Source organism: Balaenoptera physalus (assembly GCF_965194825.1).
Source record: "Balaenoptera physalus genome assembly, chromosome: 20".
Lineage (NCBI taxonomy): Eukaryota > Metazoa > Chordata > Mammalia > Artiodactyla > Balaenopteridae > Balaenoptera > Balaenoptera physalus.
Window position 1 is genome coordinate 7,211,042 of NC_138901.1, and position 24,352 is coordinate 7,235,393.

The following is a 24,352-nucleotide window of genomic DNA, read 5'->3' on the forward strand; positions in this document are numbered from 1 at the left end:
GGAAGTTTAGGGCGCGCTGAACGTGACCCTCTTTCCTCAAAACTTGCATAGTTCCAGTACCCGGATCATCTACACTTGGAAAAGATGGCGGGAAGTTTAGCAAAAGCCTGGAGGGCGTGGGGGAAAGAATAGATGAGTTTTTAAGACCAGAACGAGGACGGCAAAAATACAGAGGTTTTGTTTCCCCCTAGGGTTTATTATGCATAACTCTCATTATAAGATAATATAAAAATATATAGACACATTACAGAAAATGTAGAAATGAAGGGGGAAATGACTCATCCGACCGCTCTCACGCAAGTAGTATCAGCGTTTTGCAGGACAGTCTTCCCGATTTTTAAACTGCATTTTTCATATTAGTGCAATCATTTTGACGCACAATTTAAAAACATTTTTATTGAACAATTTAAAAACGTTTCAGGGACTTCCCTGGCAGTCCAGTGGTTAAGACTCCGTACGTCTACTTCAAGGGACATGGGTTTGATCCCTGGTTGGGGAACTAAGATCCATGTGCTGCGGCACATAAATAAGTAAAGAAGTAAATAAATAAAACGTTTCATACTATACAAAAGTAGAGAGAATAGCCTGATGAACCACCATATAGTCATTACTCAACTTCAACAATTAACCAACTCCTGGTCAGTCTCGTTTTTCCCGCACCTAAGTGGCACTGTTACTGAGTCCAAGCTCATCCTGGTCCTGCTTACCACAGGACAGGCCAATAAATTGAGAGAAGAGTTGTTGGGGCAAAGAATAGCAACTTTATTAGGAAAGCCAGCAGACTGAGGAGATGGTGGACTCGTGTCCCAAAGAACAATCTTGCCTCAGTTAGAATTCAGGTTTCTTTTATACTAAAAGGGGAGGGAGTAAAGTCAAACATTTCCTGGTTCCAGTCAGCCTCCAGAGGGGATGTGTTAATTTCTTCCTTCCTGTAGTCATTCACAGGTGGGCCTGGTCAGGATGTTTCCTGTGAGCTAAACAAAGGTATTTTAGCTTAAAGCTTATTACCTGGGAGGCAGGGTTCCCAGAGATGGGCCATTATGTATAATTTAAGCTTATAGGCAACATCTCTTTAGTGATTAACTTGTAGCAAAAGCAATAGAATACAAAGGTTAAAGTAAAAGAAACAGATCCAATATGAAGTCAGATTTGTTCTTCCCTATTACAGCACCCCCCCCAACGTTATTTTGAAGTAAATACCAGACGTGATTTCACCAGTAAGCATTTCACAGTGTATTTTTAAAAGACAAGCATTTCCCTTTTAAAACATATCCCCCAAACTATCACCCACCCCCCAAAACAATAATTTCCTAATATTATCAAATATAAAATTAGTGTTTACATCTACCTGATTGACCTATAAATGTCATTTTTCAAATACAGTTTGTCTGAATTGAGATCCAGACCATACATTGCAACTGGTTAATATATCTCTTGTCTTAAAAAAAAAAAAAAAGCTATGGTTTCCCTCTTCCTCTCTCTTTTCGCTTGCAATTTCTTTCATTTCCTTTTTGTTTCATTTTTTTTTTAAATTTATTTATCTTATCTTTGGTGTTTGGTCTTTGTTGCTGCGCGTGGGCTTTCTCTAGTTACAGGACGTGAGGGCTTCTCTTGTTGCGGACCACGGGCTCTAGGCGCTCGGGCTTCGGTAGTTGTGGCACACGGGCTTAGTTGTTCTGTGGTATGTGGGAATCTTCTCGGACCAGGGATTGAACCCATGTGCCCTGCACTGGCAGGCAGATTCTTAACCACTGTGCCACCAAGGAAGTCCCTGGTTTCGTTTCTTTTTCTTTCTTTCTCTCTTTATTTGTTTTTTAAGAAACTAGGTGGTTTGTCCTGTAGAGTTTTCTCCAGTCTGGCTGGATCTTGCTGGTGGCATCCCGGTGGTGTTTTAACATCTTCCTCCGCCTCCTGTGTTCTCTGCATATTGGTTAGTTAGATCTAAAAGGTTTGATCAGGTCAGGTTTGATTTTTTTTTTTTTACAAGACTGCTTGTCTATTATTGTGTATTTCCATGAGGAGAATTATTATTCCTGCTTGTCTCTCATTTTTGGATGTTTGCAGCCATTGATCATTGCATTGCTTAGGGGTTATAAATGGTGATATCATTTTGGCATTTATTAGCTGGAATACAGATGAAGAGGAATATCCCCTCATAGGCTAATTGATTACATGAGGTACACTTAGTACAAAAAAGTCAGGATACATACATGATTCTTTACCTTTAGCAGTTTTCAAAATAATTAATTGATTCCCTAGTATCTTCCACAGGATATTGATCAATGAGGTTTTTTATTATTACCATTATGAACACATATTTTATATCTATCATTATGAACATTATATTTGTTCTTTTTCAGTCCACTGTAATTATTATCCCGATTTGATACTCATATTTTTCCATCGTTGGCCAATGGGTTGGCACCCGAATCCTTTAAACAAAATGACTAGTTTCCTTGTTTTCTGGTATGACAAAGTGTTCTAGGCTCATCACAATTTTCCACACAGCTTTATTGAGGTGTAACTGACATACAGTTGACTACATATTTCCAAAGTGAACAATTTTATGTGTGAACAAGATAGTGAACATATATATCCATGACCTTAAAGGATTCCTCATGCCCCTTTACTATCCCTCCCTCTTGCCCTCTCTTCTCCCTCCCTCTTCCCCAAGCAGTCTCTGATCTGCTTTCTGTCATTATGGGTTAGTTTGCATTTTATAGAATTTTATATGAATGGAATCAAACATGACATTCTTTTTGTCTGGCTTCTTTCCCTCAGCATAATTATCTTGAGGTTCGTCCGTGTTGTATGTATTATTAATTGATCCCTTTTTATTGCTGAGTAATATTCTATTGTACAGATATACAATAATTTTTTAATCTATTCACCTGTTGATGGACATTTGGGCTGCTTCCAGTTTTTGGCTTTTATAAATAAAGCTGCTATTGATAGGGATAGAGTAGGATAATTAAATACTTATTTTAGAAATCCCACTAGGGGATTAAAGACAGAAAGGGAATTTTAAGGGAGTTTGGGAGACTGTTGTAAGCTAATAACTACTCAAGAAAAGAATCCAGCAACCTAGCAACAATCTACTCTACCTCGAAGGAAGACCAGGCGCATTCAAGCCCCAGGCACACTCAAGCCACAAGTCCTGATAGTTAAAACACAAGACAATAGATATGGGGTCTACATCTTGTTACATGAAGTCAGAGAATTAACGGTCCTTGAAGAGTAGCATTTCTGCATATAGTCAAGACAAAAATAGAGGAGAAAGGGGAAAGAAACTAGGTGAAAGAGGACATGATACCAAAACCTGAGATGAATTACCATATTTTAGTATATGTCACCACCCTTTTGCTAATATACATATGATTTCAATAGAGCCATGACAGTCCTGGTTAGACCATATAGGGTTAAAGGAGGAACTAATGATGTACCCCAAAATGAGGAAGAAGTTGGTCTTCTCCCCTCCCCACTTTTTCTTTGATTATAAAAATGTAGCCCAGTTTGTTCTGGGGGCTGTGCTCCCTTGTCTGCCTGCTTGTATCTCTCACAAGCATCCTATGCTAATAAACTCACTCTTTGCCTGCCACTTCACCTCTCGCCTCTCGCTAGATTCTTTCTGCACTGAGACAAAAGAGCCTGAGCTTCAGTAAGTCCTGAGACCAGGTGTGCAGTTTCAATTAAAAGACAGTGGGTTCGGGACTTCCCTGGTGGTGCCGCAACTAGAGAAAGCCTGCACGCAGCAATGAAGACCCAAAGCAGCCATAAATAAATAAATAAATAAATAAATAAATAAATAAATAAATAAATAAATAAATAAATTCATATTAAAAAAAAGACAGTGGGTTCAAGTCCACTCCTAAGTCAGGGATTGTGGATTGAAGTCCCAATCTGAGGTGTGACTGGGTTTGAGTTCCATCCAAAGGAGTGCAGTTTCACTACAAATATTCATATATAAGTCTTTGTACAGACATCTGTGTTAATTTCTCTTGGGTACAGACCTAGGAGTGGAATATCTGGAGCATATAGTCAGTGTACATTTAACTTTTTAAGATACTGCCAAACTGTTTTCCAGAGTGGTTGTATTACTTTACTTCCCCACCAGCAGTATGACCGTTCTAGTTCCTCCACATCCTTGGTAAGGTAATTTTTAATAAATTTAGCCATTTTAATAAATATATAGTGGTATCCCATTATGGTTTTAACTTGCATGTCCTTGATGACTAACGTTGAGTATCTTTTCAAGTGCTTGCTATCCATATATCTTCTCAGTGAAGTATCTGTTCAAATATTTTGCCCATTTTTAATATTGATTGATTTATTTATTTTGGCTGTGCCAGGTCTTAGTGGCAGCATGCGGGATCTATAGTTGCGGCATGCGGACTTTCAGTTGCGACACTGGACTTCTTCTTAGTTGAGGCATGCACACAGGATTTAGTTCCCCGACCAGGGATCGAACCCAGGCACCCTGCATTGGGAGCACAGAGTCTTACCCACTGGACTACCAGAGAAGTCCCTTGCCCATTTTTAACTGGATTGTTTTGTTTCTTATTATTGAGTTTTGAGGGTTCTTTATATTTTCTGGATGTAAGTCCCCTATCATTACATTTGGGGTCTTTCGAAGAGCAGAAGGGTTTTTTTTGGCTGTGCTGCGCAGCTTGTGGGATCTTAGTTCCCCGACCAGGGATCAAACCTGGGTCCTGGCAGTGAAAGTGCCAAGTCCTAACCACTGGACCACCAAGGAATTCCCCAGAAGTTCTTAATTTTAATGAAGTCCAATTTATTGATTTTTTTTTCCTTTCATGGATCATGTTTTTGGTATCATACCTAAGAATTCCTTGCCTATCCAAAGGATTTGAACTTTTCTTCTATATTTTCCAATAGAAATTAAAAAAAATAAATTTATGTATGTATTTATTTTTGGCTGTGTTGGGTCTTTGCTGCTGCGTGCGGGCTTTTCTCTAGTTGCGGTGAGCGGGGGCTACTCTTTGTTGCGGTGCACGGGCTTCTCATTGCGTTGGCTTCTCTTTCTGTGGAGCATGGGCTCTAGGCACGTAGGCTTCAGAGTTTGTGGCACGTGGGCTCAGTAGTTGTGGCTCGAGGGCTCTAGAACACAGGCTCAGTAGCTGTGGCTCACGGGCTTAGTTGCTCTGCGGCATGTGGGATCTTCCTGGACCAGGGCTTGAACCCGTGTCCCCTGCATTGGCAGGCGGATTCTTAACCACTGGGCCACCAGGGAAGGCCTCCAATAGAAACTTTAGAGTTTTAGGTTTTACATCTAGGTCTCTGACGCATTTGGGGTTAATTTTGGTGTACAGTGTGTGATATGGAATGATCTCCTCCTCCTCCCAACTCCTCTCCCTCCTCCTCCTCCTTCATTTGGATATTTAATTGTTCCAACACCTGCAACACTGTTTCTGCTGAAAAGCCTATTTTTTTCCCACTGAATTGGCTTTTGCACCTTTGCTGAAAATCAGTTGTTCATAGGTACACAAAATTTTCACTTCTTTTTCCACTCAACATTAGTGCTACAGTACTGTCCACATGGGGATAAAATATTAAGGTGGCCCACAGTAGGCAGAACCTGGTACAGAAATCTGACTTCCTGTTCTTGAAAATGTCCCCCACTGTGTCCTCAGGGTCATCTTTGTCATTACTCACTTCCTCTGTCTCCTTGCTTAGAGATTGCTTTATTTCCCCATGAAACCCCAGCCTCTGGGTTATATCTTCATTTTCCAGCAGTTTTGTGGAGTGATCACTAACTTCTCTCCAGATGAGCTCTTTGGCTATTGAGATCTTTGGTTCTACTTTGTTCTCCTGGACTAGAGCAAGCCCACATTTTAGAATAGGCTTCCCAATGGTCATTCGACAGATAAGCCAGCAGGACTTTTGGTTACAGGCTAATTGTAGAATGAGTTAGACTCAGGGAACCACAGACCATCAGAACTAAAAAGACTCATAGCCAGGGTCCAGGGCCCAAAGGGGCTAGGCGATGCACTGAAGGTCTTCCAAGGTCAGATGGCAAATTGGTGGTCGAGCTGAGGTGAGATTAGTGGCAGGTGCCAGTTTTCTTGTGCTTACACCCTGGTTCTAGTTTTTGCATATTGGAAATCTGGTCATTTCATATTAAGTTAAATATACTAAATAAATCAAATCATGTGAAAAGAGAAACCGGAAAATAATGGTTCCCGTCAGCTTGGGGAAGTGAATCCTTCTGTGACCTCATCAACATTTACCCCAAATAGACTATGAAAAGTTCCTTTGGACTTCCCCCACCTCCTTGGAGGGAGTAAACACCTCCTTGGGCTTGACCGAGTTGGCATTTATCAGCTGTCTAAGCAGACGATCCTTCCCATCAGAGGAGAAAGAATCTCTTACTGCCTGAGTGGCTGGTTGGCCATGCCATCCAAAAGAGGCCTGAGAGCAGGGAGGTGACTTGCCGTGGCTCTTTGGCAAGGCATTCTTTTCTCTGGGCTGCAGTTTCTCCATCTACAAAGATTAAGGGGTTGGACAACAGGGTGTGCAAGCAAGCCTTGCTGCCTCTGTCCCTCCACAGGTCTAAAAAAAATCTGCATTTTTAGTAAGCATCTCAAGGGTTCTTAACTTCAGCTGATAGAAGCATCATCTGGGATGCTTAATTAAAAATGCAGATTACCCTCTCCGGGGATTACACTTGTCCTGATCAAGCAGATGTGGCACATGGCCTGGGAATAAACATTTTGACTGATGGCCCACATTTGGGGAGACACTGAATTGGGGATACACATCTTAGCTGATCATCCTAAGTGGCCCTTGTTTCTTTCTCCCTTCTGATGACTCCGGATGAGAGGAAGGGATGCTTTCCCATCTTTCCCCCCACCACCATCAAATATTTATTGAGGGTCTGCATGGCTAGAGCTGAGGATATAGCAATGAACAAATCAGAATTTCTTCCCTCTTGGAGCTGACTTCCTTTCACTTAGTAATACGTATCCAAGTTTCTTCCATATCTCGATAGCTCTCTTCCTCTTAGCGCTGAATAGTGGTCCACTGTCTGGATGTGTCACACAGCTTGTTTATCCGTTCACCTATTGAAGGGCATCTTGGTTGCTCCCATATTTTAGCAATTATGAATAAAGCTGCTATAAATATGTGTGTGTAGGTTTTTGTGTGGATGTAAGTTTTCATTATCTGTTTACTTATTTATTTTTTAAACTGTAGGACTACAAGTTTGAGAAAATCATGAAAAACCAACAACTGTTGGTGGATTCTAGAAGAAGTTCTGACAGACTGCAGGGGCCAAAGATAGAGAAAACTCTGATCCAGTTCCTTTTTTTGTCCTTTCAGATTCACTCAGCAAATGACTCAAACACCAGTAAACTAACCAAGAGAAAAAAAAACAAAAAAGAAAGAGGATTCACTGTCCAGTAACTTTCAAGAGCTGATTTCTTATGCATTTCAATTTTCTTCTTTTGTTCTTCTCAGTAGAGCCAAATGTCAAGAAGCTATACGGAGTGTCAATGTCAGCCCAAAGAGAAAGGTCTCCAAGTTTGCTGGAGGATTCTCCAGGCTTCCGGCTTCCTGGTTTTCAGCATTTGATTCTCTCTGACCAGATCATCCACCTTTGTGGTTCACAATCCCTCACCTATCACGCATTTCTGAGCTTCCTTGAGAAGGTATTTCCTGCTGTGTCTGTACGAAGCCGGTCTTCACTCACCATCAAATGCACATAAGGATGCAGCTCTAACATGAAGGCCCCATGCCAACCACAGATCACGTCTTCTTCCTCCACAACTTCTCATCCCACCAGACTCAGGGGTGACTACTTCTGGGAACCTCAAATCTGAACGTAAAGTTGATAATAAAAAGATGAACAACCCTGGGCTTCCCTGGTGGCGCAGTGGTTGAGAATCCTCCTGCCAACGCAGGGGACACGGGTTCGAGCCCTGGTCGGGGAAGATCCCACATGTCACAGAGCAACTAAGCCCATGTGCTGCAACTACTGAGCCTGTGCTCTAGAGCCTGTGAGCCACAACTACTGAGCCCGTGTGCCACAGCTACTGAAGCCCACGTGCCTAGAGCCCGTGCTCCGCAACAAGAAGCCACCACAATGAGAAGCCTGCAAAGTGCAACGAAGAGTAGCCCCCGCTCGCTGCAACTAGAGAAAGCCCGTGTGCATCAACGAAGACCCAACACAGCCAAAAATAAAAATAAACAAAATAAATAAATTTAAAGATAAAAAAAGATGAACAACCCAATAAACAAATTAGGTAAGAGATTTGGACAGACATTTCACAAAGAAAGATACAAATGGGCAATAAGCAATTGAAAAAGCATTCAACATCATTAGTCAAAGGAAGTGCAAATTAAAACCACGATGAGATACCACCACCCACCCACCAGAATGGTTAAAATTAAAAAGACTGACAACACCAAATTTTAGCAGAGCTGTGGAGCAACTGGAAATCTCAAGACATTGCCGGTAGGAGTGTAAAATGGCACAAACACGTGGGAAAAGGCCAGGCAGTTTCTTATTAACTTAAACTCCTATACACCTATGACCCAACAATTTCACTTCTAGGTGTTTATTCAAGAGAAATGAAAACATGTTTACCAAAAAATTTGTATAAAAATGTTCATTGCAGCCAAAACTGGAAATATTGATGGTTTAGATGTCCATCAACAGAGCACTATATGATGTAGGATATCTACACAATGGACTACTATTCAGTGACAATAAGGAAAGAACTCCTGAAACATACCACGACATGGATGTCTCAAAAACATCCATGTCTTTTGCTGTGCTACGTCTTGCTCTATTCATCCAATCCTCTGACTGCAGCATCAAGTCACCCAGTGTGTGGAGTGGAAGAAGATAAGGTGGTAAGATGGAAACCAGAACAGCACTGACCTTATGAGAGAAAATCCACGTGCTCCTGCACTCCGCACCCCAGGCCCTGTGGTTTCAGTGGCAGCCATTCCCCTAAAATGCCATTGCCCCTTGGTCCTGTGGTCATGTTTGCTCTAGAATTCAACCTGCAGGAACCCGTGTGCTGTGCTGTGTGTGTGTATAATATAAAATTTGCCAATTCAACGATTTTTTTTTTTTTTTTTTTGGGCCGTGTTGTGCGACATGCGGGATCTTAGTTTCCCCGACCAGGGAACAAACCTGTGCCCCCTGCAGTGGAAGCGCGGAATCCTAACCACTGGACCGCCAGGGAAGTCCCCAATTCAACTTTTTTTTTTTTAATTTTTAAATTTTATTTTACTTTTTTTGCAGCAGGTTCTTATTAGTCATCAATTTCATCCACATTAGTGTATACATGTCAATCCCAATCGCCCATTTCATTTTTAAGTGTACAATTTAGTGGCATCAATTCCATTTACAATGGTGTCCAATCACCACTATCACCACTATCTATTTCTAAAACTTTTCCATCACTCCAAAACAGAAACTCTGTACCCATTAAGGAATAACTCCCCATTCCCTCCTCCTCCTGGCCCCTCTAATCTACTTTCTGTCTCTATGATATACCTATTCTAGATACTTCATATAAGTGGAACCATACAATATTCATCCTCTTGGGTCTAGTTTATTTCACTCAGCATAATGTTTTCAAGGTTCATTCACATCGTAGCATCGATCAGAACTTCCTTCTTTTACATGGCTGACTAATATTCCATTTGCGTGTATAAACCACATTTTGTTTATCCATTCATCTCTTGATGGACAGTTGGGTTGTTTCCACCGTTTGGCTACTGTGAATAGCCAATGCAATGGCTTTGCAATGAACACTAGTATACAAGTATCAGCTTGAACCTCTATTTTCAGTTCTTTTGGGTACATGACTAGGAGTGGAATTGTTGGATCATACAGTAATTCTATGTTTTTAGCTTTTTGAGCTAAACAGACCAGTTTCCACAGCAATTTTACGTTTGCACCAGCAAGCCATTAGGGTTCCAATGTCTATACGTCCTCGTCAATACTTGTTATTTTTTATTTTTTGATGCCATGTGCTTTGGCATATACAATTTTCCCTTCTTTCCCCCAGCGTCTCTCTGAAGCCTTTCCCGACCCGTCCAAGTCTGTGGTCCCTCTCGCCTCACCTTGTCCCCATCCCTGTCCTGGGATAGATCATTGCTCAGTATCCTTCGCAGGTCTTGAGTGGAGATTGGTGTTTGATAACTTTCTTATTCATCTCTTTGTCTTCAGCACGTGGCACAAGTCCATGTTCAAAATGTTCAGTAGACGATGTGGAGAGCAGGGATGGAAGAAACAGGACCCTACTCTGGTTCAGAGTGCAATGACCTCCCTCTCCCACGTCTACCTTCACCACCTGAAGGTATTTATAGACAGGGAAATGTGGAGGAGAATTATACATGTGGGAGAGTTGAACAGAGAAGACGGTGGGGGCATCTTTGGATGCCTTTCTTTGCTCACCTTTGGGGTGGGATACACCTGCTTCTGAGGTTCCTTGAATTCTGGAGAAAAAGAGATGTCAGGAAATGTGGGGACTGGCCACTTGGTAGACAGGCATGAACGATGGGGTATCAGGGTAAGATTTAGCTTCCGGGAAAGTGACAGAGCCCCACAGTAATTGTGCCTTAAATTCATCAAAGTCCTGTCCAGGTCTGGATTGGCAGCTGTCTCCACAAACCTCCCAGGGGCATGGACTCTTCCCAGTTCACCATGCCACCTTCCTCGGGTGTGGTCCTCACTGTTTGACCCGAGTCAGCAGGTGGAATCCAGCCAGAGGATGGAGGATGAATGGAAGGTGGAAGGGGTCCTGGGGGGTTTGCCTGGAACTGCCACCAGAGCCTTTTACTTGGATCCTATTGGTCAGAACTTAGTCACGGGGCCACACCTAAATGCTTGAGTGGCTGAGACAAAAGGTATTTACTCTGCATAGGCAGGTACAGGCTAAACACTGAGCATTCCACTCATATAGAAGAAGAAAGAGGAAGACGGGAAGATGGCAGACAGCCTCTCCGCCACAGATGGACAGATGAAGAGAAACATGTATTGAGCGTGAACCAAACTTCTCGCATTGTGCTTGATATTTTATATATGAGTCACTTCTCCCCAAAACCCTAGGAGGCAGACAATGTATGCCATCATATGGATAAGGAAACAAGCTCAGAGGCGTTGGGTAATTTGTCCAAAGTTACACAACTACTAGGGTGTGGAGCTAGGACTACAAACTTTTTCCTGGACTGAATGTTGGTGTTCCCCCAAATTCATATGTTGGCATCCCCCCAAATTCATATGTTGGAGTCCCCCCCAAATTCATATGTTGGAGTCCCCCCAAATTCACATGTTGAAGCCCTAACCCCCAAGGTGAGAGTATTAGGAGGTGGGGCCTTTGGGCGGTAAGCAGGTTTAGATGAGGTCATGAGGGTGGGGTCCTCATGGTGGATTAGCACCTCTATTACCAGAGCACTCTCTGTCTCTGTCTCTGTCTCTGTCTCACTTTCTCTCTCCCCTTGTGAGGACACAAGGCAGCCATCTCAAGCCATCAAGCCAGGAAGGGAGTCTTCACCAAGAACCAAATCCACTGGCACCATGATCTTGGACTCCCCAAGATGTGGTGTTTTGTTACAGCAGCCCGAGCTGACTGAGACAGACTTCAGAGCGCTTCCCACTGCTTCCAGCTCCCTTGGGAGTCTAAGAGCACAAGGTGGAAGGGGAGGGAGGATGTTCAACCATCTTTTTCTTCTGTTCAGACCAGCTCGTCAGGCCAGGAAAGGAAACAAGGGTTGGGAGGGAAAACAATTAGTAACTTAAAATATCCATTTTCCTCCTCATTTTTAAGTCTTAGGGTGAGGGGTGCAGATGGAGCGCAAGAAGGCACCCCTGGTCTGGTCCTTGCTGGTCTGGTCCTCACCAGAGCTGAAAACAGGGTGACCGTTCACAAGAGAGGTGAGGCTCTAAGGGCTTGGGCAAGACCCTCATTACTGCTTCTGGGCACCCGTTCCCCCATCTGTCCCATCAAAGGAGGAGGATGGGCCAGAGCAGGGCTCCTCATGCATTAGAATTCTTGCGGAGCTTTGCAAAGAATATTTTTTTTCCTTCACATGGCTATTTCCCACTTTCCTTCTTCCATGAGGTTCCAGAACCAGCTATTATAGCCAATGAGCTTTCTTTATATCTTTTTAATTTTTAAAATTTTATTGTGGTAAGAACACAGCACGAGGGGACTTCCCTGGTGGCACAGTGGTTGGGAATCCGCCTGCAAATGCAGGGGACACAGGTTCGAGCCCTGGTCCGGGAAGATCCCACATGCCGTGGAGCAACTAAGCCTGTGTGCCACAACTACTGAGCCTGCAAGCCACAACTACTGAGCCCGCATGCCACAACTACTGAAGCCCACCAGCCTAGAGCCCATGCCCGCAACAAGAGAAGCCACCGCAATGAGAAGCCCGCACACCATAATGAAGAGTAGAGAAAGCAACTAGAGAAAGCCCGCACGCAGCAACGAAGACCCAACACAGCCAAAAATTAATTAATTAATTAAAAAAATAATAAAATAAATTAAAAAGAAGAACACAGCATGAGAGCTACCCTCTGAAGTTTTTATGTATACATTATACACATAAAATGTACTAAGCAGACCTTTAGGACTTACTCATCTTGCTGAACTGAAATCTTCTGCCTGTTGATCAATAACTCCTCATTTCCCCCTCCCCCAGCCCCTGGCGACCACCATTCCATTCTTTGATTCTATGCATTTGACTACTTTAGGTAACTCATATAAGTGGAATCATCCTTCCGGAACTGGCTTATTTCACTAAAGCATAATGTCCTCAATGTTAATCCATGCTGTTGCATGTTGCAGAATTTCCTTCTTTTTAAGGCTGAACAGTCTTCCTGTGTGTGTTTGTGTATCCTATCTTCTTTATCCATTCATCTGTTGATGGACATTTGGGTTGTTTGTACATCTTGGCTATTGTGAATAGTGCTGCAATAAACATAGGAATGTTAATATCTCTTCGAGATCCTGATTTCAGTTATTTTGAATAAATACCCTGAAGTGGGACGGCTGGATCATAGGGTTGTTCTACTTTTAATGTTTTTTTTGACACACTGTCTCATTTTATTCAAATACCAGTCTGCTCACACATGGTCCAAGAACACCCAAATAATAAAACAGATATAATCACATGTTAAAGATTGGTCTTCAAACATCATAGCCAATGATGCCACGCTTGTCTATGATCTTGCCAACATAAAACCACCACCACACACCTCAGTGGCCACCAAACCATTGAGCAGAGCTTCCTTAATTGTGAGCTGTTGGAAGCTACCAGTTTGAGCACTATTGACAATGTTTTTTCAAGCTCTGAATAGCTGTAGGGAACCCAGCAAGGTTGGAGGAACCAGCTCAACCTAGGCATAGTGCCAAAATGTGGCCAATCAAGGCTTTGAGAAAGTCACAGCAGCGTTGACCAGTGCCGGGACCTTCTCTGCAAGGTTACGGACAAACTGGGCCATGGTTCTAGGACGGAAAGTCCATCGCCCTGACTGGCCGGCTGAATATCACCACCAGGAAGGCTATTTTTAATTTCTTGAGGAACCTACGTACTGTTTCCCACAGTGGCTGCACCAATTTATATTCCCACCAACAGTGCACAGAGGTTCCCTTTTCTCCACATCCTCACCAACACTTGTTGCTTTTTGTCTTTTTTACTTCTTTAAGCTGTTTTTATTTTTAAAATTTATTTCTATTTAATTTATTTATTCGTGGCTGGGTTGGGTCTTTGTTGCGGTGTGCAGGCTTCTCATTGCAGTGGCTTCTGTTGCTGCAGAGCTCGGGCTCTAGGTGCGCGGGCTTTAGTAGTTGTGGCACGCGGGTTCAGTAGTTGTGGCACGCGGGCTCTAGAGCGCAGGCTCAGTAGTTGTGGCGTACGGGCTTAGTTGCTCCGCGGCATGTGGGATCTTTCCGGGCCAGGGATCGAACCTGTGTCCCCTGCATTGGCAGGCGGGTTCTTAACCACTGCGCCACCAGGGAAGTCCTGCCTTTTGTTGTTGTTGTTGTTGTTTTAATAGCCACCCTGACAGGTGTGACATTTTGTTCTGAGAAACGTAACCTCTCCCCATGGGTTACTTTTCTTAGGCTACAAAATTGTTTGAGAGAGAAACTTCATGGTCAGAAAGTGTTTGTAAAAGGACTTAGATCCTTTATTCAGATCAAAATATTTTGAATTGTGTTCAAATAAGATTTTTGAACAGATTTAAACAGATTCCATTATAGGAGTTGTGAAGCATTTCATCTAAGACAGCACCTCCATCTCTTAGCCTCAGTATTTGCTCATTAAACTAATTTTGTCTGCTTGGGTCCACCGCAGGGAGCCCCGGAAGCAGTGGAAGAACCTTCTTGGAGCTTGCCTGGTCGAGGAGTTTAAATGTAAGATTTAGACACAGTTTTGTCTGTAAGATCAACTGCCAAACCGCTTCAAATAATCCAATAATACAATTCAGTAGGGAAGTGAGATCAACATTTACATAGAGAAATCTATACCTTCCCATCTATAGGCAAACACCAGTGAGATGATAAGATAGAAGAGATGGCCTGATTTAAAATACCAACAAGAGACGGGACTTTCCTGGTGGCCTAGTGGTTAGGATTCAGCGCTTTCACTGTGGAGGCCTGAGTTCAATCCCTTGTCGGGGAACTGAGGTCCTGCAAGCCTCGCAGTGCAGCCAGTAAATAATTAATTAATTAAACATAAATAAAAACGACAGTAAAAAAAAATAAAATATCAACGAAACAGATAAAATATCCTGGAATAAACATGACATGAAACGTGCAAAACCTCCAGGAGGAAAACTTTGAAACATTCCCAGAGAGAATGGAGAGACATACTGTTTGTTGTCTTGGATAGGAAGGCTCAGTGTCATAAAGATGCCAATCCGGGGCTTCCCTGGTGGCACAGTGGTTGGGAATCCGCCTGCCAATGCAGGGGACACAGGTTCTAGCCCTGGTCTGGGAAGATCCCACATGTCGCGGAGCAACTAAGCCCGTGCACCACAACTACTGAGCCTGCGCTCTAGAGCCCACGAGCCACAACTACTGAGCCCACGTGCCACAACTACTGAAGCCCGTGTGCCTAGAGCCCGTGCTCCACAAAAAGAGAAGCCACCGTAATGAGAAGCCTGCGCACCGCAACGAGGAGCAGCCCCTGCTCGCCCCAACTAGAGAAAGCCTGCATGCGGAAATGAAGACCCAATGCAGCCAAAATTTATAAATAAATTAATTAGTTTAAAAAAAATACCAATTCTTCCGAAGGTAGCTTATAAATCTAACATGATCCAAATAAAAACACCCAGAGGCCATTTTTTTTTCTGGAACTAGACAAGCTGATTCTAAAGTTTACGTTGAAAACATAAACAAGCAAGAAGAGCCAGGACAAGTCGAGAAGGGAGAGCGATGGGGGAGGAATAGCCCCATCAGATGTCCTAACCTGCTGTGAAGTCTCAGGAAGCACCCCCGGATGCCTAGCACAGGCCCATGGACGTAAAGCGGAGAAACAGGACCCCACCATACCGAAACTCAGTGTACAAAATGCATCCTCTCAGATCTAAGAGCTGACAATGGATAATTTTTTTTTGTTTGGCTGTACCACATGCGTGGCATGCGGGATTTCCCGAACAGGGATCGAACCCACGCCCACTGCAGCGGAGGCGCTGAGTCTTAACCGTTGGACCTCCAGGGAAGTCCCTGACAATGGATCTTTTAATAAATACTATCTGAGCAACTGGGCAGCCATCTGGAAACAAAGAGAGATGGATCCAAGCTCTTACTGATCACCAGGACAGCCTTCAAACAGATCAAAGATTTAAATTAAATAAATGAAAATATTGGATGAATTCCCTCGCCCTCAACAAGAACAAGAGTCGCGGGTGGGCACAGGGCTGACCAGGAGTGGGCTGGACTCCGAATGAATTACCAGGTGTGGGAGCTATAGCACTGATTAACCCACGTTATCCTGTGCAATCCTCAGGTGGCTTATCGACCTAAGTTTCTTGACCGGAGGCTTAGAAAGGTAACTTGTTTAAGGTTACCGACCTGGTTACTAACTCTCAAAGCGACCCGTCCAAGGCCACCCCAGAGTCTGGAGTCCTCAGCGTGGCCCCACGGCTCCCGGCTGCAGATGAGATCGACCACCACCGGCAAGCGGGTCATGGAAGCAGGGCACCGGGCTTGATGGAGGCAGGAGGGTGGGCTCACAGGATGGGTCAAGGAGTGGTCCTGTGTTCGGGGTTTGGAGACTGCGGCGGAACCAGCGTTCACGGGGAGCGGGTCAGGAAATTGAGCAGATTGGCCTCAGATCAGAGAGAACGGTGGATGCTGGTGAAAGCCAGGGACCCTCAGAAGGGCTGGAGGCCAAAGCGTTGGAGGATTGGTCCAGGTTCAGACTGTAAAAGGCCTTGAATGCCAAGATCATAATCAGTACCGGTCCCATCACGCTAGTTTGTAAGACATCTACAGATGCAGTCCCGCTGGATCCTCAGGCCAACCCGGTGACATGGGCTTGTTTTTTTTTAAATTAATTAATTAATTTATTTTTGGCTGCGTTGGGTCTTCATTGCTGCACGCGGGCTTTTCTCTAGTTGCGGCGAGCGGGGTCTACTCTTCGTTGTGGTGCGCAGGCTTCTCATTGTGGTGGCTTCTCTTGTTGCAGAGCACGGGCTCTAGGCATGCGGGCTTCAGTAGTTGTGGCTCACTGGCTCAGTAGTTGTGGCTCGCGGGCTCTAGAGCGCAGGCTCAGTGGTTGTGGCACACGGGCTTAGTTGCTCCGAGGCATGTGGGATCTTCCTGGACCAGGGATCGAACCCGTGTCCCCTGCATTGGCGGGCAGATTCTTAACCACTGCGCCACCAGGGAAGTCCCAACATGGGCTTGTTTGAAAACATATGAATGAAGGGATCAGAGGTTAAGGGCCTTGCCCAAGGCCACGCAGCCTGGAATAAAGCCCTGGGTCTCATGACTCCAAGCTCACTCTGTCTCTGACCTCGCAGCATACCTACGGGCCAGGAGTATGCACTTTGTCCTCTCAACAACCTGGCAGCGGGGGAAGGTCTCTCAGCAGAAGAGGGAAGACGTGCTGGGCAGTCTGGGGACAATCGGGACCTGCAGGGAAAGAGACAGGGTGGAGGTCGAGGGGCCTGGGGGAGTATGGCCACAGGGGCCGTTTCCTGGACGCCCAGCTGCCCCCGCACCGTGCAGCCCTGGTTTGCCCCCTGCCTCTCTGGCCTCTTCCTCGTCCAGTCCCCAGGGCCCGGCCCCGAATTCTGCCCTCTTCCCTCTTTTGCCGAGAGCGGGTGAGGGCTCACCCAGGGCGGGGGCTTCAGGACCACCTCCACACCCACAACCCTGATCCCCTGCTCAGATTTGTCTCCTGAGCTCCAGGTGAACACATTCTGCTGCTCCAGACGTTTGCCACAGACACCAAAGGCAACTGGTCCACCCTCCCTCGCCACCGCACGCCAGCTCGCCCTCCTCCAGGGCTCCCTGTCTCAGTCGACAGCAACCTCAGGGCCCCTGCTGCTCAAGAAGGATCCGAGGGTCATCTCTACCCCTCCTCTTCCTTGACCCCCATGTCTTGCCAACCAGTCCTCCTACATGTGACTCAGATCAACCAGCTTCTCTTCGCTCCCCCTGCCACCCCCCTCGCTCGGCAGGACAACTGCTCACCAGGGGGTCTCTTCCGTGGCCCCCTTTCTCCACTCTTCTAGCCAAACAGGACTGTGTCTGCTCCTCTGCTTCAAACCCTCCAGGGTGTGTCCTCATAAAACCTTGCACGTGAGCGTCTGCAGCAGCATCGTTTACGGCAGCCAAAGAGCGGAAACAACCCCAATGCTCATCACTGTACGAATGGATAAAGAAGACAGGGTGTCTCCACACCAGGGAGTGCTATTCGGCTGTAAGAAGGAATGACGTTCTGGTACGTGTTACCCCAGGGATGAGCCTTGGAAACATGATGCTGAGTGAAAGCAGCCCGCCACAAAAGGCCACGTACTTTACAATCTCGTTTATGCAAAAAGTCCAGAATAGGCAAATCCATAGAGACAGAAAGTAGACTGGTGGTGGCCAGGCGCTGGGAGGGGCTGGAGGAAGATGGCAAGTAACTGATAATGGATACATGGTTTCTTTTTGGGGTGATGAAAAAGTTCTAAAATTGATCACATAATCTGTGAATATTAAACACCGTTGAATGGTCTACTTTAAATGGGTGACTTGTGGGACTTCCCTGGCGGTCCTGTGGTTAGGACTCTGAGCTTCCACCTCAGGGGGCACAGGTTCGATTCCTGGTCTGGGAACTAAGATCCCACATGCTGCATGTTGTGGCCAAATAAATAAATACATAAATGGGTGACTTTATGATAGTGAATTGTATCTCAGTAAAGCTATCCTTAAAAAAAAAAAAAAAACACCAAATCCCAACTCTCCAGGGCTGCCCACTTCCAGCTCCTTCCGTGGCTACATGGCCCTGCTTCGTCTGGCCCCCGCCTCGGGACTTGGTTGGAGGGAGGTGCCTACAACCCGAGCCCCAGTGTAAGAAGTCTCCAAAGGAACACACATTCTGCGAGTACGCAACCTCTCCTTGCTCTTCTGTGAAAAACAGATCTATTTTTCTATGTCTCTCAGATCCGACCTGGAGAATTTGCATAACATGTAAATCCAGTGTCTTAGGAGTTATTTCCCGCACGCACAAATACAATTCCTCGCTCACTGTTCCTGGTTACCCAGGCACTTTGGAAAAGCCATACGCTCGGACTTGAAGGTCACCTACTGTAAGCAGGTCAAGGGGACAAGTGTCTAGGAAAGGCAGACCACTGTGCCCATCCCCTTTCTCCTTCCATGTGCCACCTGGGCAGCCCCAGCGCGGCAGACTGCCTCAGAGTGCTGGGGAGGAGCTGTCACCACCGCCCCTCCACAATCATCCTTGAAGACGAGCTTCTGTTGCAATCTCCCGGGTCACCAAGTATGAAGAATGTCGGAGGGCTGCTCTGAAGAGGAGCGCAGGAAGCAGGCCGCAAGGCCACTCACCCACCAGAGCTGTCAGTCGTCCAAGGCAGCTGAGCTGCCCCACTACATCCCACGGGGCAGTCTCCCCGAAGGCGCTCCCACCCAGACGCCCTCCCCCGCCAGAGATGACAGACCCAGGGCTGGAGGGGCACACAGCCACCAAGGAACTTGTGACCAAACTGGTGGTGCAAAAGCAGCCATTTTCCCATTGATTCTGAGGCTATTCTGAGGCCGTGAGTCGAAACAGGGCAAAAAGCCTCAAGGAGGCTGACAGTCACTGCCTGAAGTTTTCACTTCAACGGCCCCTTCTGGAAACTTCTGCTGGCTTCTGCTCGGCCAGCCTGGGTGGACCCTGAGCCCAGTGGCCTCCCGCAGGGCAGCGCTGGGTCAAGTTCTCTCTCGCGGTCGCTGCAGAGAAGGGGAGAAGTGGAGACTCTCTCATCCAAGCAGGGCAGCCACAAGCGAGGAAGCGTGCTGGGGCCCTATGTAAGAACAGGATCAAGAACGTAAGTGGAAATTCCTTGGGTTTGGTTTCTTTTCTGTTCTCTCTCTAAACAAGTCTTATTTGGCCTCCTGTAGCCAGAGCTGTGGGTGGTGACGGGCCCAGTGACAGGCCCAGTGACAGGCCCAGAAGCAGCCCGCTGGCCCAGTGAGTTTGCTGTAACGACTCGGGACACTGAGACTCCTTCAGCATGGCTCATTCTGTCTGTCTGTCCTTTATTTATTTAGGTGGGAGGAGGGGACAAGGACCAAGCCAGCCATGCTTAGTCCTCGCGAAGCACTGAGCCTACACCGGTTTTCAAACTGCGGCCCGTGGCTTCTGTCAGAAGCACCAGGCGCTCCTGCTGGTGCCCTCAACGCAACCCGAGGGTGGGTCCGGCGTGTGGGACTGCACTGGGAACACGCTCACAGGGGTTCTGGTCAGCAGTGATGTGGGCGTCACTCTTCCAGGGGCCCAGTGAGACCCACACGGTCCCCAAGGAGCGAGGTGAGTTGGAAATAAGGACACAAGCGTCCTGATTCCCTGACAGAGTCTTTAGGTTTTTTACCTTAAGGCGAGGGGAAAAAAAGAAAAGATACAGAGTGAAGAATTCATTGTATGTTTATTATTCACAGTTAATCACTACCTACCAAATGCTACCCGCAGAGTTAAAGGATTAAGTACACAGGTCCTTTTATTTAAACACTGATTTTCTTTTAAATATATACACACAAAACTTAGTTCTGCAAGGCTTCATGATATACACCAATTCCAAAATAAAACAATCAAATGGTCCAGGTGCAGAATGCCAGAGATTCCTCGCATCATCAGCAAGGAGAGGAGAAGCCAGTGGACAGGGGTGATGAGAGGCGGACGCTCTGTCTGGGAGGGCAGCGCCTCCTGGGCCCCCGGCCGCTCCAGGCCGAGTCCGGCTCCGTAACCAGAGTCCAGGGGAGACGCCGACCGACCGCTTCAGAAGCCAAAGGCCGCCAGCAACTCCCAGTGGCCCCGTTTTTGTTGTGGGAAGGGTGGGGAGAGGATGACCACAGGCGCATTACCGCAAGGGACAAGAAGCCAACGGGAGACGGACAGAAAGAGCTTTGCAACGGACTCAGCGTTCCTATCGTTCCAATCTTCCTTCCAACTGTCACCGCGTCACGGATACACTTCCTTTTCAGGGGGTCGGGTGGAGCAGCTATGAACACAGCCCGCTGTGAACGGAGACGTGAAAAACCACCCAGCTGCTTCCTGAATGCGGCCTGAAGCTCACCTGGGCAGCTCAGGTGGGGGACACAAAAGGTGAAAGCCCTGAACAGATACCCCTAGCTTTCAGAGCAAGAAAAATGAAGGGAAAACGCTCATCCTGCCCGCACACCCCACCCCAGTGTAGGAACACGGTAGAACCTGATACAGTTTAAACCTTCCTGCATTTGAAACTTGCTGGCTCCAGAGACTGGTGTCTGGGGGCGTCTGGGGCTACGGAGGGGACAGACAACACCTGAGACCGCAAGGTCAAGGACCCTGGCCCCCCTTTCAGCCAGATCCAGTCAGATGCGGGGAGGGCTGTAACCCCGTCCCACTGTGCCCTGGGGCTCCGGCTCCCTTAACCTCCAGGGGCTACAAATATTAAAGCTGAACCTTAAAGACTCCGGCTGTGCACAGGCAGGACGCCCACACTCTCATCTCACTCGTCTCCTCTTCCCTACCCTGTCCTCCCCTCCCCCGAGGGAAAAAATATTTACACAGAGTAGGAAACAAATTGGCTGTCTTTAACTTATTTTTAAAACAAAACAAATAAAAACCACCACTCATAAGCAACCCTTGAAATAAGGCAGAAGGCACTAAGAAAAACAACATGCTCAGGAACACCATCTGAAAGGGAAACCAACGTGGAAGAGAGACACAGGTTTGGGGCCTGGCTCGCAGGAAGCCCTGAGGGGCACGCCCCGCCCCCCCCCCCACTCCCATCCAACTCTGACACAACATTCTGGTGGTGGCTGGGGGCTGGCAGGCAGGTTCCCACTTGCCCTCCCTCCTCTGGCAGAAGCTAAAGGGCAAGGGCCGCCCGCTCCCGGCCCGCTCCTGTGTGTGTGCATATAACGCAGGACACAGAAGCGGCTGTTCTTCTTTCTGTCGTCCCGACTAAAACAGACATTTTGCATAGAGAAAATATCAGCCCACGTGGTTTCTTTTCTTTTATTATTGGCATCAGCTAGGACTATATGTGGCATTAAATGTCATGCACTGATGGACAGAAGAGGAAACAGGATGAAAAAAAGGACAAAGGAGGAGGAATAGGAGCAGTGGTGAAAATTTGTAATAAAAACTCTTTTCTTAATTTATAGGTAAGTTTTGGCATTGTTATATCCAACTCCCCCGCCCACCCCCCAGAGTTCCAACCAAAGTGAGAGGGTCACCAGGTGACCCAGCTGGGTATTCTGAGCTCCCTCACAGGCTGCTGACAGAGGCAGCTCATGGGTTTAATTCTTTTGTACGTGTTTAAAATTTTTCGCTTTCTTTAAATAATCTCTTGACTCTTAGACGTTCCGGTTCACGGGGGTGACGTAATTGCGTGGAAACATGCCGGTCTGCCCGTGGCAAGCCCCTTTCCACCAGTTGGGATCTGAGTTATCCATGACGTGGATAAAGTCTCCCCGACGGAATCCCAGCTCTCCATCCTCTTGGGGATCAAAGTCAAAGAGGGCTTGGACGTACGTCGGTTGCTGCAGAAGAGGGGCAGGGAGAAAACACACATTGCATCCCTGATCGTGGCCAGCCCCTTGTAAGCGGACCGGTGATGGGGAAACTGATGTGTGCCAGCCTTTTCACATTTCCTGAAATAACCCCTCACTTCTCCTCCCCTCTCCACCAGTTCTTACAGTTTACTCGAGGTGGGTGTCGTGCAGTCTTCCCCAGTGCTCAAAACCACTAGGGTGTCCCCACCGTGGTGGCGGGCTGCACCCCAGCATCAAGCAGAGAGCAGCAGGTACTGCTTCAAGGGGAAAGAACTTCGGAAACAGCCAGTGGGGTTTTGTTTACAATCCCAGATGTGAAAATGGTTTAGTTCCTGTCACTTTATCACTTAGAAAATCCTTAAGGTTTCATACAGTCAGAAGGGTAAAAGCTTGAATAAAATAAGGTGGTATTAACCATTACATGTGAGAAGGATTTTAAGAATGAGTGTGGACTTCACTCCCTTACAGTACGATTTTCCTCAAAGTTTACTTCCAGGCAAAGAGTATTTGAGGGTGTGTTAAAGACCTTCTTCCAAGAGACACAAGGTAACTAGCAACACAATGCTTCAGAGAAGCAGCCTCTGGAAAAGGCAAAACTATTTTTTGTTTCAAACTTCAAATCTTTAACATGACTTAATAATGAACATAGAAGGTCCAGAAGTAACCTTTTAAAAAAACACCTGCTTGCCTAAGGAGCTATATTCTTAATTGCTAAGAATGATCCCAATGTCTCTTACGAGGCTTACCTGTGGCACCTGCTCTATGTCCCGGAGAAATATCTGCTGGTTTCTGGAGACGGATGTAGATCTGTGATAATCTACCAGCTCATTCAAAGAATTGAACTTGACCACCCAGAGGAAATACTTTCCAGCCCCATCTCGGAGCACCTTGAAGTGCTGCACATCATTTCCAAACCTGGGGAGGGGTAGAGGATACACGTGAGAACAGGCCAGAGGGCTCTGTCCCGGCTACCCAGGGGCCACCTGCCCAGCACGGAGGTGTCCCGGAGAACTTGTGCTGGCCCTGCCCCTCACAGGCTGGGTGCCCAGGACTGCAGCACAACTCGACTTCCTGGCTGGAGAGCACCCTGAGACCCTCCATTAGGGTGACAATTACCAGTGACAACAGGAAGAATCCTCGCCAGACAGGGAGACCCTGTCAGTCTGTCTAATTCTGAAGACATTTGTAAATAAAAAGAAAGGTCCTAACCTACAGAACACGCCTCTACGTGCCCTGCACTGTGCCAAATGAAAAGCAGAACTGAAACCTTGTGTGACATTTGAAGACTACAAAAGATAAGACAGGAAATAAGGTGAGGAAAAGAGGGATTGGACAACTTCCAACAATTTTCCTGTAACTGGGAAGAGTTTAAAGTCATGTTTTCTACTCAGGGATTTTAGTTCTACTTATGGGGAAAGGATCTCAAAAGCAAAGAACATGCTGGGACAATAAATAAGAGGCTACCCCCCATAAAAGGCTTCTCTACCACCTGGTAAAAAAGGCAAATGCTCTCTTTACAATGGCCCAGAAACACAGCATGAGCCTGGCTGAGTGGGAAGGGCCCACCACCGTCGTGCTGTCTGCCTAGAACATCAGCTCAAACAAGGCCCTGCCTGTCCCGCTCTCTGCCAGGTCCTCGAGGTCCACACCAGCGCCCAGCCCTCAGAAGACGCTCTATGAAGATCTGTTAAATGAACGACTAAGAGTCTCTCCTCCCGTCGTTGGTATTCAAGCGTAAATACTTCTTAAAACCAACCCAGCAGGTGGCAGCACTGAGCTTTAAGGAAGCCACTGAGTACAAGTGCAAAGTGCTTAGAAACAGCACTATTTCATGGGAAAACCGGTGGGTGAGGAAGAAAGCTTTATGAGGAAGCAGGACATACTGAAACGGCACTTCTGGGCCCATGGGAGCCCACTCCCACAGTGCAACGCAGGTGGCTTCTGAAAGGGGCACAGGGTCCCTAACGGTGAGCTGTTAACTCCCGCAGTTTTTCCATTAGACTCAACACCTTGAAACTCAAGACTGCACACTCGTGAACCTCCTGGTGCAGGTGCTTGTGTTGTTAGAGGTGGTTATGACATCTGTTTCAAATTTTATTTCTAAAGCAATAAATACA

At 46.4% G+C, this 24,352-nt stretch overlaps 1 protein-coding gene and 1 pseudogene across 4 annotated transcripts in view; both read right to left on the bottom strand.

Annotated features, from left to right (window-relative positions):
- Nucleotides 1-4,331: 4,331 nt before the first annotated feature.
- LOC309651028 (ATP synthase subunit g, mitochondrial pseudogene) lies at nt 4,332-14,145 on the bottom strand (annotated as a pseudogene). The gene has a single exon. The product of its transcript is annotated as an ATP synthase subunit g, mitochondrial pseudogene (transcript).
- Nucleotides 14,146-20,103: 5,958 nt separating this feature from the next.
- Nucleotides 20,104-24,352, bottom strand: part of GRB2 (growth factor receptor bound protein 2) — a 70,410-nt gene continuing 66,161 nt past the window's right edge. For all 3 annotated transcript variants that reach the window (XM_082443286.1, XM_082443284.1, XM_082443285.1), the window contains 2 exons: nt 22,982-23,150; nt 20,104-22,223 (listed from right to left, as the gene is read on the bottom strand). In XM_082443286.1, the coding sequence (XP_082299412.1) occupies nt 22,038-22,223; nt 22,982-23,150 (355 nt within the window). In that variant the 3' untranslated portion in view covers nt 20,104-22,037. The remainder of the gene's footprint in view (nt 22,224-22,981; nt 23,151-24,352) is intronic.